The 14,196-nt window shown below is 39.1% G+C and overlaps 1 protein-coding gene across 1 annotated transcript in view; it reads right to left on the minus strand.

Moving 5' to 3' along the window:
- The window catches only part of UGCG (UDP-glucose ceramide glucosyltransferase), a 48,453-nt gene that overhangs the window by 17,124 nt on the left and 17,133 nt on the right, over positions 1–14,196 (minus strand). The window contains exon 2 of the mRNA XM_070742432.1: positions 13,121–13,260. Within this exon, the coding sequence (XP_070598533.1) occupies positions 13,121–13,260 (140 nt within the window). The remainder of the gene's footprint in view (positions 1–13,120; positions 13,261–14,196) is intronic.

The raw sequence follows: 14,196 nt of genomic DNA on the forward strand, positions 1-14,196 counted from the left end.
AATACTTCCGAGAATACCATGGACAAACAAGAAAACTAACCAATGGATCATTAAACAAACTGACCCAGACTTCTGATTCAAAGAAAAAATGACCAGGTTCAAATTATACTGCTCTGAGCACATTATGGAAAGATCTGAATCTCCTGAAAAGTTGTAATGCTTGGATACGTGAAAGGAAAGAGAAGAGAAATAAGGTGAATATTACAACAGCTATGAGTATCTATGGAGATTCTCAATCAGAAGGTCATGAATGTCCCAAAGGGGCCTCTTAAAAGGCAACTGTACTTTCTTGGTTTTTTTCCCTTAAAACATTTTGCTTCTCATCCAAGAATGTTCTTTAGTTCAGACTGAATGATGGGGAATGGAAGGATTTATATTCTATTCAGTCATGTTGGTTAGTACTCAAGATCGGTCCTTAGGCCTCAGAGGGTCTTTGAGGTCATTTGGGGGTTTATCTGTACCTTCAGGGTCACCTGAAGTGACACCATAGATACTAATAAAACACACAAAATGGAAGAACAAACCCAGATGAGAGGGGATAGTGATATGTTACAGAAAACTGACGGGGACAAATCTGTCAGACAGAGCACTTATCTAACAGAAAGTAGTGGGTTTTTTGCAGATGTCATCACAGCCACATAGTCTACTATCAGGAACAGCAAACTGGTAGAACCAGAGGCAGAACAATTAAAGATGAGCGTATCTGCAGCTCTCGCCACCCCCCTTCAAATCTCACAGGTGAGCAATGATGTCCCTAAGAAGAGACCCAAGCACCGCCATCTTGCAAGCTGATAAAGGAAAGATGCATAGTTATCTTGAACACATGACTACAAGGCCACGGTGAACAATTTTCTGAAAGACAGTGAAGTTAAAAAGGTCACCAATTTCCTGCAACAACTACTAAGGACAATGCCATTGACAAGCCATAATACTACCACCTTTACCCAGCACATATGAACCCAAAAATCCACAAAGTGGGAACTCCACTCAGGCCAAGCAGCATCAACTCAGTCACTTTCAAAACATTGTAAAACAACTAAACATTTTATTAGCTCCTCTGGTTGGCAACACTACCTATTCGGGGGTGGGCTCCTAGGGGTTCGGCAGGGTTCGGGTGATCCTCTAGTCAAGGATCGCTGGGGATTGGTGAACTCCCAAATGCCACCCCTGGCTGGCTATGTCCACCCCACCCCTCCATGGAGTCTCCATGCGGCATGTTCATCATTCTAGGTAAGTACTGAGGCAGCACGGAAGGTCTGGGAGGGCAAAAATGGGCCCAGCGGAGGTTCCAGAAGTCCGAAAATGGGCCTGTTTCTGGCCTCTGAAGGGCCTCCGGACCCTGGGGGAAGCTGTTTTTATCCTCCCGGAGATTGGAGGAAAGTCTCTGGAGCCTGGTGAGAGCAAAAAATAGGCCTCCCGGAAGATTGGAAAAGGTCTGTTTCTGGCCTCCGGAGCCTGGGGGAAGCAATTTTCACCCACCTGGAGGCTGGAGAAAAACCTCTGGCCCCTGGGAAGAGTAAAAATCCCCTCCACTGTGGTGCAGGTGGCTGACTAGGCCACGCCCATCATGGTCACACCCACCCAGCAACGGGGCAGCAAACCCATTGCTAAATTATCTGAAGCCCACCCCTGCACTTATCATATCAATAACTCAGAGAACTTTATCAACAAGGTTTGGAAACTAAAACTGGACTTTAATGAGACATTGCTTTCCTATATAGTCATTTCACTCTTTATTTGCATTCTAACAAAGGAAGTTGTCACAGTAGTAAAGAAATGACTGCTACTGGAAAGAACATTAAGAGACCAAACTCATCTCAGCCTTGACCACACATGTGCCATGCTGGATCTCTGGCTGATCACTACCTATTTTAATACAATGAAGACTTCTACACACTAAAACACAGTTACATCCTGGGTTCACCTGGGTTCCCCACTCAGGCCAATCCCTAAATGGGAGAAGTAGAAACCAAAGTCCTAAACCCCTTCACAGGCATTCTACCCACTCATTAGTATAGGTATGTGGATGGTATTTGGATCAAGATTAAAACACAGGAAGTGAAAGACTTTATCAAACACATGAACACTTTGGACAGATATTTATTTATTCATTCTTTCTTTCTTTCTTTCATTCATTCATTCATTCATTCATTCATTCAACCATTCATTCGATTTTTATGCCGCCCTTCTCCTTAGACTCAGGGCAGCTTACAACATGTTAGCAATAGCACTTTTTAAAAACAGAGCCAGCATATTGCCCCCACAATCCGCATCCTCATATATCTATATCTATATCTATATTAACTTCACACAGGAAGATGTTAAGGAAAAGGTCAGATTCATTTAATATCTTGTGTTAGTAATGTTACAACTGCAGTGACTCACTTAACAACTGTGGCAAGGAAGGTCATAAAATGGGGGGAAACTCACATAACAAACGTCTCATTTAGCAACATAAGTTTTGGATTCAAATTGTGGTTGTAAGTTGAAATCTACCAATGGTTGGTGAAAATCAAAAATACTGATCTGTATGTGAAGGTTTACTATATACAGTATTTTGATATTGAGGCTTCTGTCTTCCAGACTATTCTCATTGACTTTACCTGTCAGAAAGTTGCAACAGGTGATCCACATGATTGAGGGACACTGCAACTGTCATAAAGATGACAACTTGATTATTGTAATGTGCTCTACATAAGGCTACCCTTGAAAAGCATTCAGAGACTACAACTGATCCAGAATTCAGCCGTGGGACTGTTGTGGGTGCACTGAGATACACCTACATCACATCAACACTTTGCAAGCTGCACTCGCTCCCAGTCAGTCTCCGGGTGCAATTCAAGATGTTGATTATCACCTATAAAGTCCTACAAAGCTTAGGGACAGACTATCTTTGGGAACACCTCATGCCACATAGCTCCAGCGCCCAATAAGGTCCCACAGGGTTGGCCTTCTCTGGGTCCCATCAGCTAGACAGTGTCGGCTAGCGGAGCCATGGGGGAGGGCCTTCTCTGTGGCAGCTCTGACTCTCTGGAACCAACTGCCCCTGAGGTCCGCGTTGCCCCCACTTTATTGGTCTTCTGGAAGGCACTTTGCTGGTAGGCCTGAGGTGGCTGTTGATATGCCATCTTGATCCAGCCACTAAGGATATGAATGTTTCTTTTAATGGGTTTTAGACTGTTTTGTATTGTTTTTTATATGTTGTACGGCACCCACAGTTCAGAAGGAGTTGGGCAGCCAATAAGTATAACTAATAAATAAATGAGTCAGTTACCAACTATCTGAATTTTGATCATGTGTCTATGTGGATGTTGTAACAATTGGAAGAGTGAAAAATGGTCATATGTCACTTTTTTCAGTGTTGCTGTAACTTTGAATGGTCACTAAAGGAACGGTTGTAAGTTGAGGACTACCTGTACAAAATGGGAATGATTACTAGGTTGAAGATTTGCCAAACAGCAAAGAAGGAAAAGAAAAAGAACTAAAACACATCAAAGAAGCTCTCAGAATTTGTGGCTATCACACTGGCCCTTAATGAAACCCAGAAAAAGATACAGCAGGAGCTCCATAACAGACAAAACGGAGAATAAGGAACAAAGCTACAGTATGTTGTCACTGCATACATTTCAGAAATATCTGAAAAGCTCAGCAGGATTTTCAACTAACATTTATGCACACTTTAAATCCAAGAATATATTCAGGCAGAAGCTTGTCCACCCCAGGGATAAAACACCCAGACACAACCTGAACAATGTACTATATGCAATGCAATGCAGTGAGGCAATGCAGATCTCTACATTGGGAAAACAAAACAATCACTTCACATATGTGTGGCATAATACAGGAAAACAAACCCATCCGACTGCAAATTTCAGCAACTCATTAGCATCTGAAAGACAAAGGTCACTCTTAAAGACAGCAAAGTTCACATTCTCGACAGAGAGGACGTTGGTTTGAAAGATGGATCAAAGAGGCCATCAATGCCAAAATCAAAAAGCCCTCTCTCAACAGAGGGAGAAGGATGCCATAGGAACACCTATCTTCTGTCTAAATTTCAAATTGCTCTCTGGGGCCCACCAAGCCCCTGCAGGTGGCCACTGTGGTGTTCCACTAGGTGTTCCTGGAAGATATCTGGGAGACAGACTTTTTGGCTTCTGTAGGCCTGACAGAGGCTTACCTCCTTCGTCCAAGCCACAGACATGAATGCCATTTTCAATACGCAGCCCTCCCATTCGGCCTCTCATTGGCCCCGAGGGCATTTACCAAGATCATGCTGGCTCTGGCAGCATATCTCAGAATGTTCCCCATCTGGATCCAGTGCTACTTGGACAACTTGTTGATCCAGGCCTCCTCCAACACACAGGTGGAGAGATAGCTACACATAACAATCCGATCCTCCAGAATCACAGGTTCTCAGTTAACTTGGACAAATGTCATTTGCTATCCATGACAAGACTTGTGCACTTGGGGTGCTTATAAACACTATAACTGGGCAGGTCTTTCTATCCCAGGAGTGCCAGGACAGCATCTGGACCTTGACAGGCCAGATTCGGCCGGACACAGTAGTACCATTGGCAATGCTGGCCCAGCTCCTGGGAAAATGATATCTTGTATTGCAATAGTGCCATGGGCATGGTTCCACACCAGCCCCTTCCAGTGATTCCTGCTTCCCTACCAGAGGGCAGGCCACAGTACCTCAAAGGTAAGGGTTTGAGTTCTACCAGGGTGCTTCATTCATTCCCTGGTGGAGGTCCCAAGCCATCACAAGGCGTTCTTTCTACAAGGAACCAAGACAGACTGACTATTATATGCAACACCAGCCTCTTTGGCTGGGAGGCCCACTTTGGCTCCCAAGTGGCCCAGGGACGGTGGATACAGCAGGAAGTCTAGCACAACATTAATTGGTGGTTTCAGGGTGGCATGTCCTTTTCCTAATGGACAATGGGGCTGGTAAGGCCCATGTCAACCGGCAGGGGGAGACTTGATCAAAGTCCCTCATGAAGGAAGAAGAGACACTGTGCCAGTGGGCAGGGATGCACCTACTGTTGTTAGGGGTGAGCACATTGCAGGAGTATCCCTGTAGAAATGTAGAAATAACAAAGACAGACACATGGTTTCTAGAATGCTTTGTCCATGTTGGAAATATCTCTCTGGGCTGAGCAGACTGTCTCATGTTGAAAACCTCTTTTTCTCTCTGGGAACATGCTGTGTGTCAACATTGTCTGGACTTGCAAATTTATTTTTATAACCAATTTCTTGTATGTACAAATATAAAACATTAATTCTTAACTTAACCTAGTTACAATGTAAATAGTTAATATGTGAGATATATGATACAGACAAATCCTGCCAGGGTACAAAGATAGCTAAATAAACAGAAGAGCATCCTAATTAACCAGACAAACAGAAGGACTTCAATTACCTAAAGTCAACATAAACTTAAACAATTATTTCCTTAAACTTAATCAAGAGGGGCAAGTTGTCTCTGTCCAGTACGTAGCTTCTTCAAACCAATCATGTTTGGTTTGACCTTTGCTAGAGCTGAATAAGCATGTAACTTTTTTCCTTAGATATATAGAGAGTATAATTTGTATGCTTTAAATAATTCAGAATAATGAAAGGCTTCATTCGCAATATATGTGTGCATATCATTGCAATAATTGATAATAACCTACAGTATCCAATGTGCAGGCAGACTGGCTGAGTAGGGCTACTGTTAACCATGCAGAGTGGCACCTGCATACTTTTTTGAACTCTGAAATAAGCACTTGGTCTTATTGCCATGCATTCAAAAGCACGATTGGGCTTATTATCAGGGGATGTCTTATTTGGGGGAAAACACGGTAATTTGGATTGCAGACAGATTATAAGATTCATTTCATCTTCGTTTTCAACTGGGGACCATTACCAGGGAGGCATTTTCAACTCAGACAATAGAGCTAGGAGACTAGAGCAACCTATCCTGGATCCTCCCATTGAGCTCCATGAGAAAGAGTCGCATTGGTCAGGGAAGACCAATGCCCCTTTTAGAAGCTAAATACTTTACTTTGCTTGCCACATATGGAGCAATGTCTCCATCAAGACTTAAGATTCAGAGATGAATAAGATTCAGAGATGAATGAGATTCAGAGATATAGGTACTGATGGTGATCTTCTAGACAGCTTGGCCTTAAGCCATTCAGAGTTTTAAATATTAAACTCAGAACACTGTGAAATGAGCCTGGAAATTAGGCTAGGAATCACTGTAATTATGATTGGAAGATAAAGTCCCAAAAATTGCCTTGTGCTTTATTTTGAACCAATTACAATTTCCAAATAGTCTTTAAAAGTCAATAATATATACTACATTCTTAAAGATTTCCAAAGTGGGAGTGACAGACCAGCAATCTTCATCTGCATGCAGCTGAAATATCAATTGAAATTAATAAAAGATTATTTGAGTCATAGTATTTTTAGAATCTGAATTTACAGTATGATAAAAAAAAATCTCCCCAAATGAAAACCATGATATTAAAAGAAAGTTCAAAACTTTCCAGAAACTTGAATATTGTTCAGTCAATTGATCACCTAATTATGTATTCATTTTATTTGAATTAAAATATCATATTTGTTCATCCTTGTCCCATCCATTACCATTTCCAAGCATTGACTTCTACTGTCCTAATTGAATCTCCTAGGCAAAAATAAAAAGACTTTTTTTTACATCAGTTCTTTTGGATATCAGTACTTTTATTTATATGCATACACCTATCTTTCCCCCCTTTCTTCCTCCTTTCCCCTCTTTCTCCCACTATCAAAGAGCTCATTGTCATATTTAAAGCTCTACATGGCTCTGGACTGGATTCTCTATAGGAATACTTTGGGTCAACTGCCTCTGAGTCTCACCTACATAAGAATCTTGGTGGAATTCTAAAAACTGGCATTCTTGACTACTGTTTTTAAATTCCATTCCCATGGCGATCCAGCCCATTTCTTCAGGCTTTCCAGAAAGCAGCTAAAATTTGCCGATTCCATGTAGCGGAGAAGGAGGAGGACATTATGTGATGAAGGTCTGAAACTAGCAGGTGCATGACTATCTACTGTTGATAGCTTGGATATTGCCATTAATTCAGCTTACATTTTATTTGGATTTATTTATTATTTTTAGAGTTGTATTTTTTGTTTCTTATTGTCAGCCACTCAGATCCTTTGAGAGTAGAGGGCATACAAAGAATGGAATGGAATAAAATATAGAATAGATTATATAGGCTAGACCAGACCAGACCTGAACAGAACGTAATAGAATAAGAGTAACAGAATTGGAAGGGACCTTGGAGGTCTTCTAGTCCAACTCCCTGATTAGGCAGGAATCCCTGCCTAATTAGTTTCACTGGTTCTTGCTGAGTAAGGGCCTGATTGGGCTGAACCTCCTAGGGATCCCTGATCTCTTGGGCTTCTGATCTGCCACATAGGTTCCCTTGTGTTCTGGGCATATTTGTGGCATCTAGTGCCAAGGGATTCCCTTCTGATCCTGCTAGTAACCCCGATTTTCCCTGGAGTCCTGTGAAAGCTGCGCTGCCATCCTTGCCCTCTCACAGATCCTTTGTAAAGTTCTATGTCGGTGTGCATCCGCCTGGGCTGAGATCCTCGAGGGGCCCTTGTTGTGTGCCCCTCTATGGGATCTGGGGGAAGATTGATCTGGTGAAGACATTTGATCTTGTTCTGAAGATTCCCTGTCTGTCTTCCTGCTTCTCTTTCCACCCCTTTGAATTACGTTTCTCGACAATCATGCCCTCTAGTGGTGTATGTTTGTTGTAGGCTCCTCCCCCAAGTAGGCCTCCAAAATGTCAGCCTCCTTATATCCCATGTGCATTACGGCCTCTACCGCTGTGTGGCCTCCATCTGGCCACAATTTGGCCTGCAACTATGCTCTTCCCCCCCGCCACACACACACCTAGGTCTTCGATATGCCTCAAGTGTGATCAGCCAGCACTGATGCAGTGCCTGAAATAGGCTGGTTTGGGGCAATCTTATATGCAGCGCTACCCTTCCTATGAGCTGGATTTAATAAGAGGTGGGGATTTGCCAGGAGACTGAAGAGCAGATAAGAATTGTCTGCCGCAAGTCAGGAGTGGGCTACTGGCCGGAGGGTGGGGGATCACAATGGGGTAGCAAAAATGGAGCTCCACCCCAGAGCACCCAATTTGCACTGAAAGATGTTGAAAGAAAATGCAGGACTTCCTGCATAAGCCATGCCCATAGTGTGGTAGTAAAAATTCTGGTAGCCCTTCACTGCTGCAAGCTAAACCTTTGTCTCCCTACTCCAGAGCATCTGGGTCTTCTAGCCCATGTCTGGAAGTGCTGCCCTTTAAAATTTCCCGCCGGGGTGGCTTTATCTTGGCTGACAAGCTGACTCAGTGGCGCCCATAGCTCCGGCAAATCCCGAAGCACACAGATGGAAGGAGGTGAGGGCGGTGAGGGAACCAGGAAACCAGGCTATGATCTTGCATGTATCTCTTGATCGTGCAGAAGTTCCAAGGCATGATTGGAGTTATAGGAAGCTGGAATCAGGGGCCCTAAAAAGGGCTGTTTGGTAGTAAGAAGTTGAAAGACTTAAGATTAATTTAAAGAAAAAGGCCAAATTAGAGAAAAGATTCAGGAGGGAGTTCTGCCATGACTATCCTCTGAAGGCTCAAGTCAAAATCTAGTGGTCTCAAGGTGGATCCTAGCAATTATCCAAATGAGACTGACTTGATCCTCAAGCTGATTGGTTGAGTACAAACCCATTCTGAAGGCTGGTTCCACCCCAAGATAGAAAACACTGCTATCATGTCTCCCCTAGTTCTTCTTTTTAAAGTAGACATATCCAATTCCTGCAACCTTTCTTCATGTGTTTTAGCCTCCAGTCCCATAATCATCTTTGTTGTTCTTCTCTGCACTCTTTCTAGAGTCTCAACATCTTTTTTACATTGTGGCAATCAAAACTGAATGTAGTATTCCAAGTGTGGCTTTACCAAGGCATTATAAAGTGGTATTAACATTTCACGTGATCTTGATTCTGTCTGTTGATGCAGCCTAGAAATGTGTTCGCTTTTTTGGCAGCTGCTGCACACTGCTAGCTCATTTTTAGATGGTTGTCCACTAGGACTCCAAGTCTCTTCCGCAGGTACTGCTATTGAGCAAGGTACCACCTCTACTATAACTCTGCATTTTGTTTTTCTTGCCTAAATGTAAAACCTTACTTTTTTCACCACCGAATTTCATTTTATTTGATAGTGCCCAATGTTCAATTCTGTCACGATCCTTCTGTATCTTGAATCTATCTTCCGGAGAGTTGGCGATTCCTGCCAGTTTCGTGTCATCTGCAAATTTGATGAGTTCCCCATCTATCCCCTCGTCCAAGTCATTGATGAAGATGTTGAAGAGTACTGGGCCTAAAACAGAGCCTTGGGGTACTCCACTGCATACTGAATGTAGATGCAGTTCCATTTAAAACTATATGTTGAGTGTGGTTGGTCAGCAATCAATCACTCAATGGTATTAGCAATAATTTCATGCACCATTTCCTAGAAACGGCTCATTAGAGCAGTGCAGAGCACTAATATTTCCTCATACCCAACCCTGTATACTCAATCCATACCCAACCCTGTATACCTAGTATAATACCAGGGGTGATAGTATAAAAGAATGCCAAGAGGTCCGGGAAAGCCATTTTTCTCAAAATCATTTGGGAAAACACAAACTTGCCTCTTGTTTCAAGCACACTTCACTAGAGTTTGAGTCTCCTCAATTTCTCAAGAATGCCTGCAACCTTCTGAACTTAGCAAACTATTCCTTCCCTGTTAGAATAATGAATGAAATAAAGTTTGAGCACACAAAGACTCTGGCACAAACAACTGAAATTCAGCCAACAGAAAGGTACTAACTTACAAAAATTTAAAAAATCTTAAAGTAACCCATTTCTCTAAAATGCCATTTTTCAAGGATGCAGTACAAAATTAACTGTCTTAATTAAATATTATCTCATATTCAGATTAATTCTATATTTTTTCATAATTATTGACATCTCAGAGAATAACTAAAAAGCTGCGCTAAAAATGTAATTTTATTGGTAATGAAAAAGAATGGAGGAGGTTTATATATAATAAATAGTTGTCCCAATATCATTTTTACTGTCAGCAGAAAAGGGGACTTAAAGTTGTTAATATGTGGTAGAACGCATATCAAAATTTGGGATCATGGCATGCTAAAATAAATATTAGCACACTCAGCTCCATATACAATATATTATTGATTTTGTTGCTCCCATTTTGGGAATAACAAAAATGTTTTTGGAAATATTGCTTCAGCCAGAGAATGCTGTATTTTTGATGAATAAAAAAAAGTTTTTTTATTATTCTGAATTTGTATTTCTACAGTTCAGTAACTGATTACTTTATAAAATCTTGATTTAAAACTCTGCTATTTACAACTATTTTTGTTTGGCACATAGCACTACATGTATATAATTTCTAATTTTTTGCTTTGCAAAAAATCAAGTTAATCAAGTTAATATTAATTAAGGTGGTGTTTAAAAGTTGGTAAACTCTTATTGAATTTTCAATATGTTTGCATAAATGTGACCCAAAATGTAATCAGTTGTTGATGCCAAGCCTTAAATCAGATAAAAAGAACCCAATTAAACAAATTATTCAAAAACTTTATATTTGGGACTTTATATTCCACATTTGGAATACTGTGTTCAGTTCTGGAGACCTCACCTACAAAAAAGATATTGATAAAATTGAACAGGTCCAAAGACAGGCTACAAAAATGGTGGAAAGGTCTTAAGCATAAAACTTATCAGGAAAGACTTAATGAACTTAATCTGTATAGTCTGGAAGACAGAAGGGAAAGGGGGCACATGATCGAAACATTTAAATATGTAAAAGGCTTAAATAAGGTTCAGGAAGGAAGTGTTTTTAAAAGGAATGTGAACACAAGAACAAGGGGGCACAATCTGAGGTTAGTTGGGGGAAAGATCAGAAGCAACGTGAGAAAATATTATTTTACTGAAAGAGTAGTAAGATGCTTGGAACAAACTTCTAGCAGTAACTGAATTTAAACATGCCTGGGATAAACATATATCCATTCTAAGAATAAAATACAGGAAAATAGTATAAGGGCAGACTAGATGGACCATGAGGTCTTTTTCTGCCGTCAATCTTCTATGTTTCTATGTTTTTATTTGTGATGCTTGATAAAGTTGGTAGACCATGCTTTTATGAAACTGTAAAAGAAGAAGAAGGTACAATGGATATTTAATGTGATGGGATTTATAGTACAAATAGATCTCATTGGTAACTTATTCCATAAAGGAGATGAACAGACATTAAATCAGGATACTGATTTGGGTAATTTTTTTCTTCTGAATGTACAAAAAACTTTGCTAAGATACAAGAAAAATCTATTAAAGTCCTAAATAATTTTTACTTTGAAACACAGATAAAAAATAAATTAACTCTGACATTTTTTGAAGAAATCAAAAAATATTTTTAAAAAAATCAGAGAAGAGTTATAAGATTGTCTTCTTCAATTGGGTTTTTAAAAAGAGAATACAGTTATATCTCGGTTGTCCTTACTGGACATTTAGGATAAAAAACTGATTGACAGAGCATTTGGACCTTGTTTTCTTTATCTAAGAAATGAATTATAAAAAGGAGGACACATTATGAAGAAAATAGTTATAGCTGGTTGCTCTTACTGGAGTTTTTGCTGATAAAGATTAATTAACATAGCATTTATTTATTTTTCCTATGAGCTATAGAGAAAAGAGAGATTATGTTTATATTTGAGACTGTGATAAACTATTGAAATTGTTATTACCTGCTGGGATGAACAGAGAAACTACAGTATTTTATTTTTTTATATGTGTAATATACAATATGCACTTTTGAAAAAAACATATTTTTTTCATTTATTCACTGAGGAAAATGGCCCTCAAATAGAAGAATTTTTACTTACTTATTTTTGAAACTTTCTAAATATTAGAATGCTTATATATTGAAATGATTATGAATCAACTATGTATCAAGGTTACATTACAACATTACAATTAAAGGGGGGAAATACCAAGAGCCAGTTTGGTGTAAGAAACCGAGTCTAGTCCTCCCTTGTCATGAAAAACAGCTAAATGACTTTAGTCAATCATTCTTTCTCAGCCCACTTCCCAGAATTGTTACTATGAGGAAAAATAAGAACAGTATTATATACTTGTTCTACCTTGAGCGATAAAAGGTTACAAATCTAATAATAATTGTTGACAAATGGATTGCTCCTTCCTTTGTCCTCTGAATTATTCTGAAAACTGGCACCCTCCAGGAAGTTATAGTAAGAGCAATAGCAATAGCATTTAAGCTTAATATAATACCCCATAGTACTTTACAGCACTTTTTGCGTGGTTTACTAATGCCAGCATGTTGCTCTCAACAATCAGGTTTTCATTTTACCAACCTTAGAGGAATGGAATGCTGAGATAACCTAGAGCCCTGCCAGGATCAAACTCCAGACTGCGGGCAGAATTTGGCTGCAATGTCATACTACCCATTGTGCTATTGGGGTACTTTTATTTATGAGCAACAGTGTACTTATCACTACCAATTATTTCAAAATTTAAAAATACTTTGTATCCTCATATATATTAAATATGATATAATGCTAATTATACAGAATCCGATATAATGGGAAAGAAATTAATAATTCATCTCAGAAATCCAATCACTCACTGGCAAATCTGTAGTCCTGAAGATATTGTTAACTCATATGGTTATTTGGATTTGTTTTTGATGCCTTTGATATAGTGTTTATCCCTGGCGACCCGACTGGACAAGGCCCTCCAGTTTTCTTTGCAATGTGTTTTGCAGAAATGGATTGCCATTCCTTCTTTCTAGGACTGAGAGAAGGGATCGGCCCTAAGGTTGTCTCAGCTGGCTTTGTGTTTAAAGTACAACTAGAACTCATGGTCTCCAATTTGTAACCTGATGCTTTAACGACAGCACCAAATTGGATCTATATCATGCATTAAAATATTTTATTGATCAATATAACAAAAACACAGAAAGCTATATTTTTGTTCATATAAAAGCACTTTGATACATACTGTTTGGATAATCCAATTCAAAGAAGGTTTCCAAGTTGTTAATTAGGTTAGGATCAACACCCTTTAAAGGCTTCAAAAGTGAAACACCTGGAAGCTTGCTATATGGTTGTTTATCTGTTGCTTTCTGTGTGAGTTGTAGGTGCCTAAAGAAAAAAAAGTGCATTTAAGAAATGCAAAAGTAAAATGATAATTAAACTTTTAAACACTCCTACACAAATATTCATTTTTGCCTTGTCACAGTTTCAATGCAGGGGGAAAAATTGCAACTTTTAAGCATACAGATCTACTCTAAAAAGATACAAAAAAAAAACATTAAAGGAAACCTCATGCAAAAATATGCAATAATGCTGTAGAATCAAAACATTGATATTTTCACATCCATTCCATATTCCTGATTGCACTAATGACCTGAGGATGAAAGGGAGAGAAGATGAATAGATCAAATATTTTTATTTTATTCTAGCAGTCTCTATTTCAGATATACTTCCAAATATGTATGGTATTTATTTATTTATAATCTCCTGTATTTATAATCTCCTGTATCAGAAATTAACATGGTTCAGGTAGACAAAAGATAGAAATTAACTCCTTTATTCACTCCATCATTCTGAGAAAAATCCCTCACTGTCATTTTTCACTCAAAATAAATCCAAAGGAATTTCCTGTTACAGAATAGCAGTGGATGATATTCTACTGGCCATATCTACTCAATTAAAGTTAATCATTAAACTCTACCCTACCTTTTTCTTCAGATTCTGGAGATTTCTTTTTATATATATAACTAAATATATGTTTACCAATCATTTCAAAAGAAGTCTACACTTCGCAAATGAATTCAATTACTTCAGCAAATATGTGAACAAAAATCAAAATATGCAATATGAGCAACAATTTCATTGTAACAGTAATCATTACCTATTGATAGAATAATAGTTTAACACTAACAATGTGTAGAACATTTCAAAAAATTCAAAGTTGAAACACTTCACTTTTAATATGAACTGATTATGAGCTTTTCAGAATACCTTGAAATAGCTATCTCCAGCTCAAAACACTTCCGAAATGCTAAAAAATTGTCT

The sequence above is a fragment of the Erythrolamprus reginae genome, chromosome 2 (assembly GCF_031021105.1).
Source record: "Erythrolamprus reginae isolate rEryReg1 chromosome 2, rEryReg1.hap1, whole genome shotgun sequence".
Lineage (NCBI taxonomy): Eukaryota > Metazoa > Chordata > Lepidosauria > Squamata > Dipsadidae > Erythrolamprus > Erythrolamprus reginae.